General features: G+C 36.1%; 2 protein-coding genes across 6 annotated transcripts; one reads left to right on the top strand and one right to left on the bottom strand.

The window, feature by feature from the left end:
- The first annotated feature begins 2,808 nt into the window (after positions 1-2,808).
- Positions 2,809-7,267, top strand: LOC103479529 (protein lifeguard 1). 2 transcript variants are annotated; one of them, XM_008434014.1, is made up of 6 exons: positions 2,809-2,858; positions 3,926-4,185; positions 5,271-5,471; positions 5,583-5,711; positions 6,254-6,397; positions 6,897-7,267. In XM_008434014.1, the coding sequence occupies exons 2-6, from the start codon at positions 3,931-3,933 to the stop codon at positions 7,029-7,031; spliced, it is 864 nt and encodes a 287-aa protein (XP_008432236.1). In that variant the 5' UTR covers positions 2,809-2,858; positions 3,926-3,930; the 3' UTR covers positions 7,032-7,267. The 2 variants fall into 2 exon arrangements, with proteins under 2 accessions (XP_008432236.1, XP_008432235.1); XM_008434013.2 differs by lacking the exon at positions 2,809-2,858 and having other exon boundaries at positions 3,488-4,185.
- On the bottom strand, positions 5,393-20,783 carry parp2 (poly (ADP-ribose) polymerase 2). Of its 4 annotated transcripts, XR_001777532.1 has the most exons (20): positions 20,585-20,783; positions 19,741-19,950; positions 18,711-18,884; positions 18,547-18,617; positions 17,928-17,978; positions 17,208-17,304; positions 16,279-16,354; positions 16,097-16,199; positions 14,747-14,900; positions 14,523-14,661; positions 14,378-14,441; positions 13,682-13,816; positions 11,154-11,281; positions 10,739-10,838; positions 9,679-9,777; positions 9,417-9,541; positions 8,248-8,364; positions 6,867-7,016; positions 5,610-5,741; positions 5,393-5,496 (listed from the first exon to the last, which is right to left on the bottom strand). XR_001777532.1 is itself a non-coding variant. In XM_008434015.2 (17 exons), exons 1-17 carry the CDS (start codon positions 20,655-20,657, stop codon positions 8,205-8,207), a joined length of 1,959 nt encoding a protein of 652 aa, XP_008432237.1. In that variant the 5' UTR covers positions 20,658-20,783; the 3' UTR covers positions 7,102-8,204. The 4 variants fall into 4 exon arrangements, 1 of the variants encoding a protein (XP_008432237.1); XR_001777531.1 differs by lacking the exons at positions 5,393-5,496; positions 5,610-5,741 and adding an exon at positions 6,127-6,394; XR_001777533.1 differs by lacking the exons at positions 5,393-5,496; positions 5,610-5,741 and adding an exon at positions 6,127-6,394 and having other exon boundaries at positions 6,867-7,013.
- Positions 20,784-21,007: the final 224 nt, after the last annotated feature.

Below are 21,007 nucleotides of genomic sequence, written 5' to 3'. Positions count from 1 at the left end.
AACAAATTGAACTTTATTTATTATTATTATTATTATTAAATTGTAAATATGTAATGCAATTCAAGAAAATGGCTTGGTCCTTGTCTGTTCAATTATACTGTTTCTAAGCTCTGATCTTTTGTATGTCTCAGAAGTTGTTTTTATATGTATTTTTTACAATAAATATGTGTGAGAGAAATCGTTGGCTTTGTGTTTTTGTTCGAAACCTTTTATAATCAAAAACACACATTGAGCTGTAAAAGATGCTAAAATATCAGTTTATCTGCAGAGTTGGGTTGTTGCATTTACTAGAGTAACTTTTTGGAAAAAATTTACTTCTAAAAGTGGAATTACTGCTCTGTACATTTTACATTTACATAAATTTTATTGGTTTTAACCAAAAATTCTATTAATACTATGATTCCATTCTTGTTATTTCAACTTTATTCTTGTGCCACTTTATTTTTATAATTTTATGACTTTATTCTCATAATATTTTGACTTTATTCCTGTATTTGTCCTTTTTTCTTAGCATGGCCCCAATACTCTGTCGTATTAGTAATCGTTGGCCCTTCTCGTTTGCCAAACAGCTCAAACTCAGTCTGGATATAGAGATTAGTTTATGTCTAGACTTTGACTGGACCATTTCAACTTATGAATGTGCTTCTCTTTAAACCAGCGGTTCAAAACCCTGGTTCTCGGCCCGTTCTGTGGACTGCCATGTTTCGCTGAGGGGTCGGTGTGTTCATGGTGATCCAGAATAAAAAATTTTTGGTCTCCCTCCATGTTTGTCAACAACAGCCAAGCATTTTGATTAACGGCTTATAGGAACATGGTTTGTAGTTTTCAAACTGCAGATAGAATCTAAATGATGGTAAAGAAAAAAAAAAACACAATGCCGTTGAAGAATCTGATGAGATGCGTTGGTGACATTTATAAAACTCGGCTCTTCGTTTGTTCGTTTCTAGTGAAAGATACCATCGGCCGGGTTATGGGAAGCCCGGGCTGCGTTTATCTGCTTTGTGTTTGTTGTTGCTGTGTAGGTTTGCTCTGCAGCAGCTGTTTCGAGTCTACCCAACCACACAATGACCCTCAGCCATTTCCTCTTTGTGCTTTAATGTCAGACCGAACTTTCAGTTTTACCCTTCCAGCTAACTAACTGCAGAGCATAAATCTATGGTTTGTTTTGCCTGTACAGACGTGACCAAAAGGAAACCATGTTTTCGCAGACTTGCTAGTTGTTTTTAGGTTAACTCCTCCTTCCTGTTTCTAACAGTTGTTTATGATGATCATCAAACCCAGTCAGTGTCATCATGAGAGTCCAGCTAAAACCAGAAAACATCTAATATGCAAACTGACTGATCCTTCAAACAGAAAAGTCCAGATGTCGTCGCTTAGCATCAATTATAACTTCTACAGCAGAAAGAAGAGTTTTCACTGCAAAAAAACTAAATCTTGCCAAGTAGTTTTGGTCAAGTTAACAGTGCAAATATCTTCATACATTTGAAATAAGTAACTTTCAGTAATATATAGGAGCTTGTTTTAAGTCTGCAATTTCTTAATATTGATTAAAAAAGTCCTCCACTAGCAGATTATTCCACTTTTAACATGGCAAATGTCTTGTTGTAGATTAAATAATCTGCTAGATGAACTTGCTCTTTTTCATCAATATTAAGGAATTATTTACTCAAAACAAACAAGCTCCTCTATCCCGCTGAAAAGTTACTTGTAAGTTTTTTTTTTTACAATTCTATTCTTTTGAAATAAGGTCATGATTTTTTTTTTTACATATTATTAATCTATCCGTCCATCGTCAGGTCATGTGGGGTGGCTGCTGCCTTTCTGCATTTTACTGGGAACTAAACGAGTTAATACATTTTTAGATGCAATAATTCGATGAAATGTAAATACTCCTTTCCCATTATTGTCTTTCTAAAGCTGCCTGTGTTGCCCCACCATGTTAAATATATTAACATATATTTGAATGAATTTGAGTGAGCGATTGTGACCTTGAGAGTGTAAAAAATTCAGAGTTTAACAGCAGCAACAACTTTCTGAGTTTGCTTCTGCAACAGGAAAAAATTGCAAAGCAACTGAAAAAAGGAAACTGTGGGTAGATGTGTAATCTGATATCTGTGCCTGAACCAACTGAAAAAACTTTGATACAGTAGGAAAAGACGCATTTTAAAGTCTGTTGGCTGCTTTTTGTTTATCTACTAGATCAATAACCATCAACAAACAGGAAGTAAAAAAAAAAACGTGTCAACCAAAGTTTATTTCAGCAATTAGTCAGATCCATCCTAACTTTCAGTTTCTGTTTGAGTTCAGAACCAAAATCTGAGTTGTGACGACAAAATTACAACCAATTAATAATTTATCCTTAAAATGTATTCCAGGCCAAGCCAAGAGCGTTCCTACAGTTCCAGCCTCACTTCTCCTGATGTTTCAGATCTTTTTAAGATCTAAAACATCATAGATCCTAAGCAAAATGCTTATGCTTATTCACATAAGCATTTTACGTGAATAAAAAGGCACAATTTATCCACAATTATCTTGCTTTAAATAAGAAAAAATGATGGCTGGGTAGATGGATACCACTTAGAGACGATGGTAAAGGTAATAAGTTCTGGTAATTCAAGGATTTTCCTCTTTATTTCCTTTTTATATGCCTTTACAGATAAAAACCTCTGAAGGTCGCCACCTTCAGGAATCTGTAGTCGGTGTGATAGCTGCCGATCTTTTCTGAGTTAACATGGGGCGAGTCATCAGATTGAAACGGTTCCTGTCTTTAAAGAGACAGGAAGTCTCTTTAAAGTGAGTTTTACCATTTCCTCCTCAAACAGCAGAACCGCTTCAACCTGTGGAGCCGCTCAGAAGAGGTAAGAGGATCGGTTGGTTTTTCCTGAAGCATTTTAAAATGCTGCAAAGTTTTACAGAGAAATCTCAAAGGGCAACTTAAACCACAAACTACATTAATTCCTCTGATATTTCTCTTTGATAGAAACAAAAAGGGGGCAAAGATGCAAAAATGATGGACAGTTTTAGTTCTACATAATCCAAATTTAAGGATAAAACTGAACTGAACATTTAGAAACATCTCTATTGGAGACGAGGGAAAAGATGTGCAGACCGGAGATTGAGCCAAATAAATCTATTGAATTGGTTTTTCGTGTTTTTTTTTATCTTCAGGTAAAATTCTCTTCTACAAAAATTATGTAGATAAACACGATCACTCTTGTACCTAAGTTATTTGTTTTCATTATATATTTTAAAAAATTCTATATTGTTTTATTAAAAATAATACACTTATTATTATAGTCCTTTACAATACACACTAGCGAGTGGCTAACTTTGCTTAACTGAGATAAAAGTTAAGCAAAGAGTTTTTTAAATCATTTTTTTAACTTTAGTAAAAAAGGATACAACACATGAGACGGTAGAATAAATTTAAAAAATAATTTATTATAGTATTAGAAGCCATGTTGAACAAAAATGCCTCTTTTCAGCTGCGATTTGTCACAATGGGACAATTTTAAATAAAACGTCCAAATTTAATGATTGGTGAAGGATTTTTAATTTATAAAATGCTCCTTTTGATGATAAACAGATGACTGCTTTCAGTTTAATTTACTGTACAATGTTTTTCATTCTGATGTGGATCTTTAAAGATAAACCATCACTTAAATTTCTAAAAGCAGTGATTTCTTCCTGAAAGTTAAGAATGTAACTACTGTCTTTCTAAATACGGTACATTTTGTTCAAATTCAGATTTATGGTTAATCAACAGAACTGAAAAACTGATTTTTGTCATAATTCTTCACAGCTCAAGTTTTACTTCTGTATTTCTTTTCCACATTGATGCAAAAGGAGAGTCCACCCTAATTGACTCACTTCTGCTGGCAAACTACTTCTTCTTCACGTGAATCCATGAATCTTTCTGTTTCAGCCAAGATGGCCGACCAAAGAGAGCCGCTCATACCCAAACCGCCTCCAGACGCGTCTTCGCCTCCGCCATACTCCTACCACGACCAGCCGCCTCCAGCTTACTCCGCAGCCCCGGTCAGGTACGGTCCGCACCAAAGTGAGGCCGTCGTCACCGGATACGAGTCTTTCCGAGACATAAACCCAGAGATCGCATCGGACACGAATACCTTTGTGTCGTCGTCGTTTGAGGATGAAACTGTGAGGCGAGGGTTTGCTAGAAAGGTTTGTCTCCACTCAAAAGTTCAATTATTACACTGCAAAAACACAAAATCTTACCAAGTTTTTTGGGTCTAGTTTCTATTGCAAATATCTGAGTACACTTGAAATAAATAAAACTACTTACAAGTAACTTTTCAGCAAGATACAGGAGCTTGTTTTAAGTCAATAATTCTTTAATATTGATCTAAAAAAGTACTAGTTACATTTCACTTAAAACACGAGTAAAATGTCTTTCTATAAGTGAAATAATCTGCAAATGGAATTAGTTCTTTTTAGATTAACCGATTAAAGTAATATTGACAGTTAATATCGTCTTTGGGCCAAAAATAAGTTTCTACCATTTATGTAAAATGTGTCTCTATTATTCTGAGATGTGTGAGAACATAATTCCTCTCTTTTCGAAGGAGAAAATAAATCCTTTTAGAAACCACAGAATTAACCAGAGCTGTTCCCTTGCAGCAAGAAGGTTCTGGGTTCGATTCCCAGCCCCGGTCTTTCTGCATGGAGTTTGCATGTTCTCCCTGTGCATGCGTGGGTTTTCTCCGGGTACTCCGGTTTTCTCCCACAGTCCAAAAACATGACTGTCAGGTTAATTGGCCTCTCCAAATTGTCCTTAGGTGTGAGTGTGTGTGTGTGTGCATGGTTGTTTGTCCTGTGTGTCTCTGTGTTGCCCTGCGACAGACTGGCGACCTGTCCAGGGTGTACCCCGCCTCTCGCCCAGAACGTTAGCTGGAGATAGACACCAGCAACCCTCCTGACCCCACTAGGCACAAGGGTGTAAAGAAAATGGATGGATGGATGGATGGATCTTGAGATTCAAGTCGCTCAATCATACCATCACACATTTAGTCTTTATTTACCAAAGTTATGGTAAATAAAGACCAAAGTTTCATTTGTTATTTTCAAATCAACGGTTTACGGATGTCGCTTGTGCGACAGATTTACGGGCGTACCAGAAACGCAACACAAAGGTTCCGGCTCTGGTGCGTAGAAAACAATTAATAGCGTTAAAATCTGTGTCGTTAATAACTCTAAAGTACCGCGGTAAATTTCCACCCTTAATACACATCTCTTACTTTCTCCTGCAGGTGTTTAGCATCTTGACGCTCCAGCTGCTGTTCACCTTTAGCGTCGTCTGCGTGTTCACCTTCTCCAGCGTCGTGAAGGAGGCCGTGCAGAACAACTTGTGGGCCTACCTCAGCTCCTTCATCGTCTTCATCGTGGTGGCCTTCACCCTCAGCTGCTGCCGGTCCTTCAGCCGGCGTCACCCCTGGAACCTCGTGGGGCTGGTGGGCATATTTCTCTCAAAGCAAACTAAATAAATAAATAGGTCACACAGTAAAGCTGCAAAGCAAAGACGACAAGCAAGGTGTTTTATGAAGTGAATTTTGTTGCTGCAGGTTATCGTCACCCTAAGTTTGTCTTACATGGTGGGGACTGTCGCCTCTTTCCACAACACCACCGCTGTCGTCATCACCATGGCGGTGACGCTGGTCATCTCTCTTGCCATTATCGTCTTTGCATCACAGGTTGGCGGTGCTTTTTCATTCAAAAATGTCCTAAATGATGAACATTATTATTTATAATATCGATTTGAGGTCAATTGAAGGCCAATTTGGAGTCTTGCTAGTTTTTCAGTTGGGATTTGCTGGGGTTGCTAGGTAACGGGCTAGGCTTCGCTGGGGTTGCTAGGGAACGGCACAGCGCACCCTGATTTGTGTCCTTACATTCCAGATGTTTTTTCAAACGGCTCAGACAAAAACCTTGACTTATTGCCAGATTTTTTAAGCACTTGGACTGTTTTTAGAAAGCAGTTGAGACACAAATGGAAGTACAAAGCGATATATTTTTAAATAATACATCCCTATAAAATGAACCAAAAATACTGATGGATTAGGGTTAGAAAAGTGCAATTGAAAAAAACATAATTAAAATTTTTTAATAAACAATCATATATCCCTTTAATTAACATCGATTGCCAGTTTGCAGATCCTGGTTTGCATCCAGCAGCACTAAACTTCACTGAAGTATATGACTGAGCTTCCTGGGTGTCCTTCTGTTCTGTTTTCAGACTCGTTATGATTTCACTATCTATTACGGCGTCCTATTGATCATGGCTGTAGACGTCATCATGTTTGGGGTCATCTGCACCTTCTACTACTCCCACGTCGCCAGCATCATTTATGGATGTCTTGGAGCGCTGCTGTATTCTCTGGTAAGAGCAGGGAAACGATCAGAACATCTGTTTATTTATTTAATTTTGTCCCTTCTGGCACTCCAAACTTAGAATTTGACTTTGGAGCTCTGCTTGGGTTGCTAGGCAACGGATTAGGCTGGTCTGGGGTTTCTAGGTAATGGTGCAACAATTGGGAGATTCTCCAAAAACGTTTAACCTACTCTGCCTAAAAAATGGCTGGGTGTTTTTTTTTTTTTTTATCTCTTGGACCGCTTTTAGAAACAACAGAGACCAAAATTTAAGTATATAAACGTCCGAAATGTGAATTTTTCATAACTGGTCCCCTTTAAGTAACAGTTATGGTTATGAATAGGAGTGAGAAATCTCACAAAACTCACAGCCAGGAAAAAGGGAAATATTATTAATATCTCCAGTGACTCTAGGAATGCTGTTTGCATAAATAAGGGAAGTGTTTTTATAATAAAGCTGTGGTTCTCTAATTTCTCACCCTGCTTAACTCTTTCCCTTCCTGGCTCAGTTCCTGCTGGTCGACTGTCAGCTGATGATGGGAAAGATGAGCTACCGGCTGAATCCGGAGGAATACGTCAACGCTGCTCTCACCATCTACCTGGACATAATCCTCATCTTCCTCTACCTGCTGGGGAGGAGGTGATGCTGTGTAAAAAACACTACCTAAACTGAAATATCAAGCATTACAATGTATATAACTCAGCAGAACAATACAATTTTCCCAGTTTTTTATTTACACCAAGAAATAAACATCACAATTGCTTATTTTGCATTGTTACTCTGTATTTTATTGCATCCATGTTGTCTAAAGCAGTTCTTGACTGCATTTTATCACAGAGGTTACATGTGTTTTAGAGAGAATGAGCAAAAAAACAAAAACAAAACAAAGGAAGGTAATAAACTGTTTTTATTATAAGGAGGATAATCCCACAAAGAAAAAACATGAAGGAAATATAGTGCAAACGTTTTTTTTTTCTTCATCTTAGGCATTTGTCATGTATCATACACCCATTGATCATTTTTAGAGCAGAAAGGCTAGAAAATGTTGCAATCATTTAAAGCCTTTAAATGATTTAAAGAGGCACTGATGGGCTTCCTTATATAAAATCGGATGCTAAGTTATACCGCTAAAAACACAACATCTACCAATTAGTTTTCCTGTGTTTTCTAATATAAATATCTTAGCACACAAAGCTAACTTATAACTTTTCAACAAGATATAGGAGCTGGTTCAGAATCAATAATTCCATAATTTTGATAATAGTTCCACTTACAGATTATTCCAATTATGGCAAAACATTTTGCCAGTGTTATAAGTGAAATAATCTTTAAGGCGAATTATTTTTTCATTAATATTGAAGAATTATTGACTTGCTGAAAAGTTATTCTGTTGGTTTTGTCTTATTTGAAGTGCACTAAAATGTTTGCACTACAAAACTAGGCAAAAATAACGTTTTTGAAGTTTATTTGATTTAAATCTTTCATTTTCTTCAATAGGAAGTAGTTGCTTTCATAATATCAGGTTGAGCATCTGACCAATGGGTTGATCAGGAAATAATGTCACTAAACATTTTGTTTATAACAATGTACGACTGGTTGAAGTATAATTTAATTCAAATTTTGTGAAACAGTTTTTAAAAAAATGCTGCCACATTATTCTCCAATCGGTTGGCCAAGTAGATTTTTATGAGTTGACATAAAAACTTCTGAAATCTGCCTAGCAACAGGAGCGTCTTCAAATCTCCTAACCTACAGTAGAACAGCAAGATTTCCCCAACAGGGCAGCGATCCAGACTGGACCGGGTCGGACTGGTTTTCACCAGAGAGAGGAGAAGTTAAACTGGATCCGCAGCAGGTACCTCATCCGGGTCTGAGCCGGGTTGTAAACGATGAACTCGTTGTAGAGCAGAGAGTAGCCATTGGGGTTAGAAACCCCCGTTTTAACGCCGGGACCCATCGGAACCGTCGCTCCGTTCCTGAGGGAGGAAAAAAAATACAGAGAAGGAGTCAGAGGTCATTGGTTTACACATGTTGCATTTACGTTTTTATACTTAATAATTACTTTGTTTTTACTTGTATAGAAAAAACTGAAGTTGTTATCTTTGGACCTAGAGAGGAACGATCTAGAGTCAGTGTGCAGCTTCAATTACTACAGCTAGAAACTACAAATCAGGTTGGATTCTGGCCTGAACCTTCAGAGCCACATAAAGACGGTTACAAAGTCGGCCTTCTATCACCTAAAGAACATCTCCAGGATTAGAGGACTAATGTCTCAGCAAGATCTACAGAAACTCATCCATATGTTTATCTTTAGTAGCATTGATTATTGCAACAGCGTCTGCACAGGTTTGCCTAAAAAAATCCACCTTCCAGCTGCAGCTGATCCAGAACGCTGCTGCTGTTGTCCTCAATAAAACCAGGAAGTTAGGGCTCATCACCCCAGTTCTACAGAGCTTCACTGGCTCCCTGTAGCTCAGAGAATAGACTTTAATATACTGCTGTTAGTTTATAAATAACTGAATGGTTTATCACCACAATACATTAAAGATCTGCTGTTGTCATAGCAACCTTCCAGACCTCTCAGGTCTTCTGGTTCTGCTCTGTGTCTCCAGAACCAAACATGGAGAAGCAGGATTCAGCTTCTATGCCCCACAAATCTGGAACAAACTTCCAGAAAACTGTAAAATACCCAAAACACTGATTTCATTTAAATCAAGACTATTTAGAGTTGCTTTTGACACATAATAAATGAAACATTGACCAACATTTTTGATGTGAAATGAAAACCAGTAAAGTTTCTTACTGGTTTTCTCAATTGTTGTCTGACTTTGTATTTTTCTGTTTTTATGATGTAAACCACTTTGAACTGCCTCGTTGCTGAAATGTGCTGCACAGATAAACTTGTTTAACTTCACTAATATTTACTGAAGCGCTTTAACTCAAACATTTACATAAAATGCAATAGACTGTGAATTTCATTGCTTGATGGCAGATTTTAAGTTAAGTGTGGAGATGTGTCGAGACTAACAGCGTGACGGCGTTTTTTGGGTCGGGTCCGGTCAGGCCCAGGCCCTTGGTGCTGTGTTTTTCTGCAGGCAGCTTGTGGGCCTCATAGTCGGCGTCCAGCAGCTCGTTACTGTCCCCTAAAGCCACCTGCAGACAAACATGTTGATACATATGACAGAGCTGGGTGCAAAATGTGGGCAAAGCAACCAAAATGAAGTAAGGGTCAACAAATAAACATCAAAACCGTTTTGAAGAACAAATCTTCTGAAAACACGTTTTCTCACCTCACTCAGCAGCAGCAGTCCAACATGGTGGCTCTGGTTGGCAAAACAGTAGTTGGCACTTTTTGACGACATGTCTGCGAAGTAAATACCTTTACCAAACTGAAAGAGAATAAGCAGAAGGTCGAGTTATTTTTATGTTTCATAATAAAGTTAAAACTTAAGATGGGGAAAAAAGTTGCAAAGTGTCTTTATGTCTTGCAGAGAGGTGGAGAAAACCTAGATCCATTTACAAATAAATAATTTTATTAGATTTGCATTTCTTTCCTGACACATTTTTATTTAAGGGATCTAATCATATATATATATATATATATGATCTACAGAAAAGTCATTTTCATTTCTTTTCTATATTTTTCTGACCTCTTTGTGCTTTTATTGTTTGAAAAGCTAAAATCTTGCCTAAGTTTGGTTTTCTGCAAGTTTTAAACGCAGAATTAAAGGTTGAAATTCCCCTAAAAAATGTCTGCACTGTAAAAAAAATACAAAACGTCTATAATTTATGGTAAAATAGAATTTTACAGTGTAAATACGACAAAATCCGTATTTACACTGTTTACACTATTTATATGGTAGAAGAGCTGCCGGTATTTTACCATAAATTAGAGACTTATAGTTTGGCACCCACTGGAAAAATGTTAAAAACTTTTCAAATGCAAATAATTTAAAGTGAAAGTAAATAATATGTTATATAATGTATATGTCAGGAAAATCACTGTGAATGTTTTGGACAGAGGAAGAAAAGACATTTGGAAGGAAACACTGGAGAAAGAACAGAACATTTAAACAACAGAATATATAATAAAGTCTGGATATACAAATACTTTTTTTCCCCCGTATAATACTAAATTAAAACTAGATATTTTTTTTCAGGAATCATAAAATTCAGAAAACATGGAGAAATTCTGACAAAAAAGCCAAACTAGTTTATATTTAATGAGGTTTTTGAGCTCAGATTAACAGTTTGTGTTGTGATATAAATAATTATGTAAAATATTGTTTTAAAACAGGGAAAAAAAGCCCAAAATGAATGGACGTGTGTGTGAAAGCCTCGCCTTCGTACCATGTAGCCGGTGACGGGGGCCTCAGGCGGCGCCACTCGGAGCCCCTTACTGAGGATCCCGACCCAGTTGGACAGACGGGAGCCGTGCCACAGCAGAGTCCTGGTGAAAACAGAGCAACACACAAACATAGGGATGGAAAAACCCAACATGAGCGCCGCAAAAACACAAAACCTAACAACTGTTTTCTAATGTTTCTAGTGCAAATATCTTAGTATACTGGAAATAAGATGAAACAAACTTCAGCGAGAGTTAAGAGCTTGTTTTAAGTAAATAATTCCTTAATATTGATGATGGAAAGATGATGATGGTGATGATTGACTCAACTGTGCTTGAAACTAAATAAATAAACGTGGTCATATTTTGTGTTTTTTGCAGTGTGGAGCAGAAGGAGCCTCCGGTTGTGGCTCGACCCACCTGTTGTGTAAATGAGACAGGAAGTTGTCGCTCTCGCCGCTCCGGTCCACTGAGAAGACGTCCAGGACCTTCATGGTGTAGTCAGAGTGAGTGGGAGCGTGAGTGGACTGCAGGTACCGTTCTATCACCTTTACACCAAAACAGGGGGACAGAAATTACATTTGATCATCAGTTGATCAAAGATTTGGTTCTTGGAAAATCTGGAATTTTTTTCACCATTGTCTGTTCGCTTAAGGCAGCCATCTTGTTTTACAAGCGGGTTTTTATAGCTTCAGTTTATTTGGACTTTAATTTTAGCTCAACTCCACGATGGCGTATTAAGGCCAGGCTTAAGCATATCAATACTTTTATTATCACAATAATTATTGAGATAAACAATAATATTGTTTCTTGACCATATTCAAATAATGTATTAACAATAGCATAATAACGCTCTCAAATAAACTTTAATTTTGTATTAAACACGCCACACTGAACTACAACAGGAAGACTGGAAGATATTCTAAATATCCAAAATAAAATACAACAAAATAATAAATGAAAATCAAATACAACCAAAACAATAAATAAAATGCATAATGAAGGGTTAGTAAGTCATTTCACCCAGCCCTAATTTCTATGTTTGCCAAATAAATATGGTAGAACAAATCTAAAATAAACAAGATCCTCCTTCTCTTCCTATATTTTCTACAATAAATAACAGATGTGAGGAATAAAAGCCTTGTCACGGTCCTAAAACTAATTTCTTCCCACTTCCTGTCAAAGTCTGGAGTCAAGAAAACCACATTTTTGCTCTTCATTCTTTGAAGAGTGGAAGAAAATGCCACAAAAAGTCTATGGTTGCACAATTTACAGTCAAGTAAACAGATTATAATTTTGCTTGAGCTTTAAAGACTTGATTTTGAGTCTCTTCGGCCAATAAAATCCTCCAAACAATGAGCTCCGACACGCCGCAAACAGATCATTAAGTAGTTCTTTTACACAATTTTTTTACACAGCCTCGTCACTGCACAATTAATAACTTTTACAATACGTATAAATATTTTACAGGGCAGGGAGTTATGGTTGGATTATTCTGGGAGAAAAAAAGTAAGAAAAAAAGATTAATCTCTGAATGTGACTGCACTAAATAACTTATATTATCTAATTTTTTCAAAGAGTTGTTTTAGATCCTAATGGCTATGAGCAGGAAGGATCTCCTGCAACAGTCTGGTTACAGAACTCAGAAGAAGCTTCTGACTGAAGACACTGTTGTTGTATCACCGTCTCATGAAAATGATGCTCCGGGTTGGCTGTAATGTTCTTTATTTTTATATTTTGCATGTTTTTGAATTAAATAATTATTATTTTCCCTCTAAAATATGATGACTTAGAACAGAAATATTGGTTGCTAACATCAGAAGTTTCTTTTAGTTTGTCTGTAAATAAGGTGGGAGCAGATTACTTTCTAAAACTGATTTTTATATTTCATGAAATAGGAAATCTATTGGTATTCTAACTTAATACGAAAAATGGTAATGAATGCATTAAATTTTATTTAGATAATTTAGATTCAGCTATCAATTAATAAAAGAAACATATTAAACAATTGAGCGTGGGACTTTATCAAGCAAGGAATCATTTAAATTAAAATGATCATTTTTACGGTTGAGATGTCAACGCGTTACTTACATGGATTTTAACGCATTTTAATCGTCTTGGTTTATTTTTGTCTTTACATAGAAAAATCCTGAGTAGGAACTTTTGTGCTGTGTTTCTGGTACGCCCGTCAATCTGATGCACAGGCGACATCCATAAACAAGAGTGATGGACAACAAAACTGCATTTCTCGGCCCACTAGACGTTAATTTTTGCTTCAAAAAAACGATCTGACTGGTAAATACTTTATTATGTTCAAGTTGTGCTAAAACAAGTTAGCCAATCAGTGAAGCTATTAAAGTCTAAAATAGCATCTCAATGCTAAATATGGTGCAGTTAGCAAAGTCTACGCTAAAGTCAGCCTCCACAGTTCACATTTCTAAAAAATAACTTTTTAAAAAATTGCACTTTACATCATTCTGATGGTTGAATTACCGAAATAAAATTAAAAAACAACTGAGCCTTTTTATTAAATGTGTCTCATGTGTCTTTTTATTAAATTATTTAGCACCAAAAAGGGGTTTTGAATTGAACATTTTGCTTATTTTGTTAAAATGTGGTTTCGATTAAAATACGATTAATTTATTACAGATCCTAAATTAATTTGATTAAAAATTTTAATCAAGTCCCACCACTAATCATGTTATATACATATAACTGACTGGTTATAAGCTGTGCAGCAAGTCAATCACTTTTTACTAGAGCAGCGTTAGCTCCCCCTGCTGGCCCCAATGGGAATATATACAGCACATTTAGATAATGAGAAGAAAAGTTATTATAAAGTAACAAATTCAAGTTATCTTTAAACTAGTCAACAGGTCAAATAAATATTTAAAAGTTTACTTATTTATTGTATTTTGACGATCTTGTAATTATTGAACTTAACCAACCTTGAACTCGTGGCTGCTCTGGTCCACAGGCTCCAGTTGGCACTGCAGGGCGTGATACTGTCTGTCCAAAGGATGCTCGTCACTGTCTGCATTGGACTCGGCCATTTTCACCGCAATCTGGATGTCGCTCAGCGCCTGGAAAGAAAAACATTAGACAACATGATTAGGGACGCACCGATCCACTTTCCTCACTTCTGATACCGATATCTTACAAGTAACTTTTCAGCAAGAAATAAAAGCTTGTTTTAAGTAAATAATTCCTTAATATTATATTTTTTAAACGTACTAGTTTATTATTTAACTTATAACATGGATATCTTAAGTGAAATAATCTAAATTAATTTGTTCAGTCAGAGCAATTAGGACGATGAAAGCAAGAATAAAATAAGTAATGAAGAAACTGAAACAGACAAAAACAACAGGTTGAAAAAAAATAAACAAAAGTGCAATTAGAAATTCTAAATATAATGTAAAATAAATAATAAAGCTTGATGTCGCTCAGAGCACAAATCATAGAATCAGACTGAATAGATCTAGATTCTAGATCAGTGGCGTATTGTCACTAATCTAGAACATTTTTCAATGTCAGGACCTCAGATATTAATATCGGATCGATCTCTATAAATGATGAATGGATTTATAGATTGGTGAAACTTTGAGGTGATGAGAAAGAAAAACAAATCTGAAATATTTTACCTCCAACAGAGAAATTTTTTCCTTCAGTTCTTCTTCTGTGCGAATCATTGGAGGCGTTTTTAACCTGGAAATTTATTTCCTTTTAATTTCCAAACACCAGAACAGACTAAATGTTTTCTTTGCAGGGTTATTTCATGCTTCTTACCCAAAGTCATGCGGGATCCGGGTGTAAAACTGGTTGCAGGCGTCCAGCAACTCCTTACTGCTTCCCTTTTTCTTCAAGCATGACTCGATCCTCTTCAGGGCTTCGTATCCTGCACGGATCTGCTCCGAGGTCAGCTTTCCTGCAGGTAGGAACACAAACAGTGCTTAACAATCCAATGCACTTTAAGACTGAGTTATTTATTTTTTTCCGTAAGTGTGGCGCACCAAGAGGAGCTTTTCTGGTGTCGAACTTCATCTCCAGCACACACTCCTCCATGGCTCTGAGGTCACAGATGAGTTCGAGGAGCGACTGGAGCTTCGCGTCCAGCTTGGAGGGCTGCTTTCTGGGGGCGGCGTCCACCGTGGTCATGTTCTCCTCCTGGGAGAAAACAAAAAAAGGTTGGTTTTATACGTTTCAGACCGGCTTTGTTCGTACACCATCAGATTTAATGTGGGTTATATGTCTACAGTTCCCAGACTTCTAAAAGATGTTCTACTCAAATTTTCTAAATTAACAGGCCTTTGCATTCAATTTACAATAAGAAATTTGGCAGATATTCTAATATTTCAGACTTAAAATATCAAAGCTGGAATAAAGTGAAAGGAAAGACATCAGAAAGAAACATCAGGATGAAAGGAATGACATAAAGGACAGAAGAAGTTATAATGTACAAGGAAAAACAAGAAAGTAAGTAAGGAAGGAATGACAATGTGAAAGAAAGAAGACAGGAAAAGCACTGCAAAAACACAACATCGTTAAGTATTTTTGGCCTATTTTCCATTGCAAATATCTTAGTGCACTTGAAATAAAATAAAACTAACTTACAAGTAACTTTTCAGCAAGAGATAGGAGCTTGTTAAAAGTAAATAATTCCTTCATATTAATAAAAAGGTACTGGTTTGACTGGCAGATTATTTCACTTATAGCATGGTAAAAATATCTGCTAGTGAAAGTAGTACTTTTATTTATTAATATTAAGGAATTATTTACTTTAAAGAAGCTTCTATTTCTTGCTGAAAAGCTACAATTACTTGTAAGTTAGTTTCATTTTATTTCAAATTTACAAAGATATTTGCACTAAAAACTGGAGCAAAAATTCTTTTTTGTAGGGAGAAAAGACAAAAGTGAGGGATGGAGGACACACGAGAGAAAGGAAAGAAATTAAATACAAGAGAAAGTTACGGAAGGACACAAGAAAGGAGTGGAAGGACATAAAAGATAAAGAAAAGATGAGAAAACACAAGGAAGCAAAGAAGAGAGGGAAAAACAACAGAATTATAGAAATAAAAAGGAGGGAAAGAAGAAAAGAGAAAGAAAGGAAGGATAATGAAAGAAAACACACAAAGATAGAGGGACCGCAGGAATAATGAAACATTTAGAAAGTAGGATAAAGAATAAACTCTTGTTTTCCAAGCCTACCCAGATCTTTTAAAACAGTCAAAACCAAAACTCTTCCAGATATTTTTTTAATCATCTTTCCATAAAACTCTGTGAAAGTGTAGATACCGATATGCAGTCGGGTCACTGTGGCCTGTGTGAACCGGTAGAAAGTCCAACCGTCCCTCCAAACTTACCTTCTCGTTAGCGGCGTAGTCCATGAACACCAGGTCATATTTTCCGGCTACTTTCTCAAAACTTTCCCTGCGATCCCACTCGTTCTTTGTCTTATCCAAGAACCTGCAGCAACATTTCAAAGATTCACCCAAAGCAGCGTTTTCAGAGGCTTCTGGGAAACGTTTTAGTCAGATCATCTCACTTTTTCTTGAAGACGTCTTTGGCCTTCAGCAGATCTGCCCCGCAGACTGTGAGGCTGTTCTGACCCACTTTACCCACTGTGGAAACACAAGAGATTAAGAAATGTATCCTGCCAGCCCTGCTGGGCAACAGTAGAACTGTAATTATTTTAATAATCTATCACTTTATCCAGTATTTTAATTTCATTCATTTATTTTTGAACGCAAGAGAAAAGATGAGCAAACATAACTAAGAACAGAGAACAGAATATTTAGCTTACCTTGACTTTTTTGTTTTAAAAGAAAACATAAACATTTATTTAATCCTACCCCTTATCTCAGTTTAATGAAACTTATTTATTCAATAATTATTGCTATTTTCTGGTCATTCTGACGATTAATTACTTGGTGCAAATTTTTTATTTAACTACTTCAGGCTTTTTTACGCAATATTTGAAATGCATTAAAAGATTAAAATAAGCAATAATTCAATTAATAATAAAACAAACATTTTATTGCCTCAAATAACACAGCATTCCTTTAATAATACTGTCTCATTTATAGAAAAGGATACATCTGCAGCTAAAAAATACTATCTACAAATATTTTAATAATTTTTTTATTAATAAATGCACAACAAAATGTATTTAACAGGTATTTTTTGCAAATTGTGAACCAGGTGGAGCTAAAAATGCCACTTGAGGAGTTCTGGGTAAAACATATTTATAGACAAACAATGTTTTTAATCTTAAATGGAAAATGTATTTATTCTTTGTACAGTTTTGGATTAATTGCAGCTCTGACTGTGTGGTTATTTCAGCAACTGGACATTTCAGAGTCTCTATACTTCTGTTAATCATTAATCAGTTACTAAATTATCTGATAACTACTTTAATAATGAATCACAGTTAGTCTGATTAATCGTTTCAGTGCTGCTGAATATTAAACTCACCCCGGCCCCATCTCATCCAGACGCTGTAAGCCTTGGCGCCGTCGTCCTCCAGCAGCTGGATCAGGTAATATTTATTGTTGTTGAACTGCAGGTTGGTCTGCCAGGCAAATAAATAACAAATAAATGCAAGTAAAACTACAAAATTTAATGAATTAAAAAATTAAATGAGGGTTTCAAGAATTCAAATAGCGCTCTAGAACTATTTATTTTACCAAAAACAAGCTAAAGCATTTCTACATTACTGCTTTGATTTATGAAAAATATTATGCGGGATTTTTGCTAAGAAACAGACAAATAAAATTGAGTTTAGTTTTTAATTTATTATTATGTCTGATCTGCAGACTCAGATTTCAATGGATTATGATTAATTTATTTTATGAAGTAAAATTCATAAACCATAATCCATCAGAAAACTAAGGAGTTACAAGAACTCTTATTTATTCATAGGTTTATTTTTAATACTCCAAAAATTGATGTTATCAAGATTTATTTGCTTTGGTGCATTTAGTGACCAGAAAAAAAAAGATTTTTCAGTATTTGACTTGCAAACAACCAATCAAAAGAAGATCACAGTAAAATTGATGGATTATAATTTCTGGTTGATGGACTGGTGCATCAATCAACCAAAAAAAAAAACATAAAACAAAAGAGGGGATTTTTAAAAAAATCTGCAGGTGGGTTGAAGCAGAAGTAAAAGAGGTTTATTTTTTAGTATTTTACCTGGTTCAGCATCACATCGTAAACATCATTCCCTTCACTGTAAACATGAGCCTGAAAGAGAAACATAAAGAATGTTTAAAAAGACAAAAACCAGCAAATTCTTAAATAGCTTTTAGAAAAAAAATAGTTTTTTATGCTTGCAATTTTTTTATCTGCCCCTCCAGATGTGGGAATGTTTCAAACAGGACAATTATTAGACATTAGACATTATTAGATATTTATAGAGAAAATGGAAAAAAGAACAATAACAACAACAAGACAAAACTTACACAGCACTGATACAGAAAACAAAACAGGAAGAAAGTACAGAAATTACAGCAATTACTTGAAAAAAAAAACAAATTTACAACTAAACTTAAAAATATGGATCATCCTCTTTTAATTTTGAGACAATCCAGAACTGAAATCATGACAGATTTTGATTGTGTAGGATAATCTACATTTTTTAGATATATTTTCTTACTAAGAGCAAAAAATTATTTAAAATATTTTGAGTTAAAATGCACCATCTTTATTGGCACATTTCTCTGACTTCAGAAGAATCCGTGACACATTTTTGAACATGCAGGTGTGAAACCAGTCAGAGGTTTAACATCTGGTTTGTACACAGGAAACGCACCTTTCCCAGTTTAGCTCTGCATTCGGAGTCCACTGGAGCTTTGCCCTTCATCACCACCGTCCGCACCACCTCTGGGCAGAAAACACACACCAGACACATTCCTGATGATCATTTTTCAGCTCTAGTTTCATAGTTAAAGCTCTGATTTTTTAAAAATATTTTACCTTCAGTTTTTATTTCCTCTTTAGGCATTTCTTTGGTTTTTGCTGCACTCTTGCTCTGTCCTCTTCTCCTCTTAGCTGCCGGCTGCTCCGCTGTCTCCTCCTCTTCCTCTTCCTCTTTGACTTGAACTGAATCTCCATTTTCAGCCGCCACATCACCGGCTTCATTTAAACTCTCTAAATTCAGGAAGATAAAAAAAATTTAAATTCAACATAACTACAGCTAAATGAACACTGGCTTTAAACAGATAATGGAAATTTAAGATAAATGTTTTTTTTTTCTTTCAGTATTACTTTTAACACAAGGTAGGTTGTAAAAATTAATTTGGGAGTTGGAAAGCACCTTATACTGGCATGCCAATATTTTTCATGTTCTACTCTACATGTCTGAACATGCAAATAAAAAAAACAAATTTGCATCTTTAATCATAAATCATATCTCGGGAGCCTGAGGCATCCTTACAAACTTAAATATGTGCATATTTAAAAGGGCTATAGCAAAAGAATATATCCTTCAGGCTCATTTACATAAGATGAAGTCAACATTTCTGACAAAAATTGCAGTGAAAGTATACATCCATCCATTTTCTTTACACCCTTGTCCCTTATTGGAGTCGGGAGGTGCTGGTGCCTCTCCAGCTAACGTTCCGGGCGAGAGRCAGGGGTCACCCTGGACAGGTCACCAGCCTGTCGCAGTGCAACACAGAGACACACAGGACAAACAACCATGCACACACACCTAGGGGCAATTTGGAGAGGCCAATTAACCTGACAGTCATGTTTTTGGAGAAAACCCACGCATGCACAGGGAGAAAGACCGGGGCCGGGAATCGAACCCAGAACCTTCTTGCTGCAAGGCAACAGCTCTACCAACTGCACCACTGTGCAGCCTGAAAGTATACATATACATTTAATTTATAAATGTAAAATTATTAATTCTATTGCAGCTACTAATCAAAACTGAATCAGTAAAGTATTTTCTTAGATAAACGGATAAAGATTCACTGAAGCAGTAAAAACGATGGGTATTTACCTTCTTTTACTATCTGAGAGCGAATCTTTCTCTTGTACTTTGTCGTAGGATTAACCTGGACCATTTTCTTCAGATCAACTTCATATTTCTTCCCTGCGCCAAGAGTCAGAGTGACCGACGTCTTCCCTGATGAGGAAGCTGAATCCAGCATGGAGGCCGCTTCATCTGGGTACGGTTCCCACTGCCCGTCATCTCCTTGCCACTGCCACACTGAGCACAAACAAGAGATGGGTGGATTTTATCTCAGTTTATTTACTGATTTATAATTAAGGCATTCATTTAAACTCCAAACGCAGTTAATTTAAATAGAAATTAATATTGCACAACATAGTCTAATGCCGATAAATTCTACGTATCAGCTTGAAATCATGTTGTCAATGGTGTTTATTTAAGGTAAATCTGACTGATCCAATTGTCTTTTTTTAAATGTTTTAAGATAAAATTGAAAACCTTTTAAGACTTCATGAAAAAGCTGATAAACATGCAGCAGTTTACACAAGCTGAAACTCCAAAACATTGCTTAGTACATAATTATAGGCTTAATATTATTCTAAATCTTTATATTTGGAAATTTCAGTCATTTTTTCCCAATTAGCAATTTATTAATTGTATTAATATAAACACAAAAATAGGTTTCTGGTAGAATGATTGTGAAAGTGGATGGTATGAAGAACACTTTGCATATAAAGTAGTTTATTTATGTCCAGATTGAAGGTTCAGAGCCTTGTTTCAATAATTACTGCGTCCAGGTCTTTGTTATGATCTCACTGTTGCTTGTCCAGTCATGTCTGGAAATTCTGAAATAACCGTTGGCTTCCTTCCTAGCTAAAAAACAAACACCAACCTGTCTTTGTCGGGACTTCCTCGTTTTCTACGGCGCTCTGGCTTTTATTTCTGGAACCTCTGGTTCTCCTCATTATGTTGTGGATAATTTTATAATTTAGGTGGTAGTAGTAAGGTCCATAGGCGACAACACAGAGCGCGAAACTCCGCTACTGCTTCCTGGACTTGTCGGAGGTCTTAGTGAAGCTCGTTTAGGGAGAAGATGGCTCACCCCGCAGGTAGACGCGACTGTTATTACAGTTACCATGACAACAGTGCTATCTGAAATCAGTCCTGCTGCATAGTTTTTTACATTGGGAGTAAAAAACGACATTTTTGGTTCATTTATTACATAATCAGTTATATTTTTTTCAAGGGAACAGACAACTTTGCAAAGAAACCGTAAAACTGCGTTGTTTCCATCAATCGCAGTACCTTCAGAGAA

Source organism: Poecilia reticulata, linkage group LG17 (genome assembly GCF_000633615.1).
Source record: "Poecilia reticulata strain Guanapo linkage group LG17, Guppy_female_1.0+MT, whole genome shotgun sequence".
Lineage (NCBI taxonomy): Eukaryota > Metazoa > Chordata > Actinopteri > Cyprinodontiformes > Poeciliidae > Poecilia > Poecilia reticulata.
Note: the sequence above shows the minus strand (reverse complement) of the source record. Positions and strands in the feature narration are given on the sequence as shown.

Excerpts from the sequence above, each read along its gene's own strand:
- parp2 (XM_008434015.2), bottom strand. The coding sequence starts at position 20,657 with ATGAGGAGAACCAGAGGTTCCAGAAATAAAAGCCAGAGCGCCGTAGAA. Across the intron at positions 13,817-14,377 it reads AAAAAATTTCTCTGTTGGAG|GCGCTGAGCGACATCCAGAT; the intron begins GTAAAATATTTC and ends TTTTCTTTCCAG. Across the intron at positions 10,839-11,153 it reads CTGTCTCATTTACACAACAG|GACTCTGCTGTGGCACGGCT; the intron begins GTGGGTCGAGCC and ends TGTTTTCACCAG.
- LOC103479529 (XM_008434013.2), top strand. The coding sequence starts at position 3,907 with ATGAATCTTTCTGTTTCAGCCAAGATGGCCGACCAAAGAGAGCCGCTC. Across the intron at positions 5,472-5,582 it reads CCTGGAACCTCGTGGGGCTG|GTTATCGTCACCCTAAGTTT; the intron begins GTGGGCATATTT and ends TTGTTGCTGCAG. Across the intron at positions 6,398-6,896 it reads GAGCGCTGCTGTATTCTCTG|TTCCTGCTGGTCGACTGTCA; the intron begins GTAAGAGCAGGG and ends TTCCTGGCTCAG.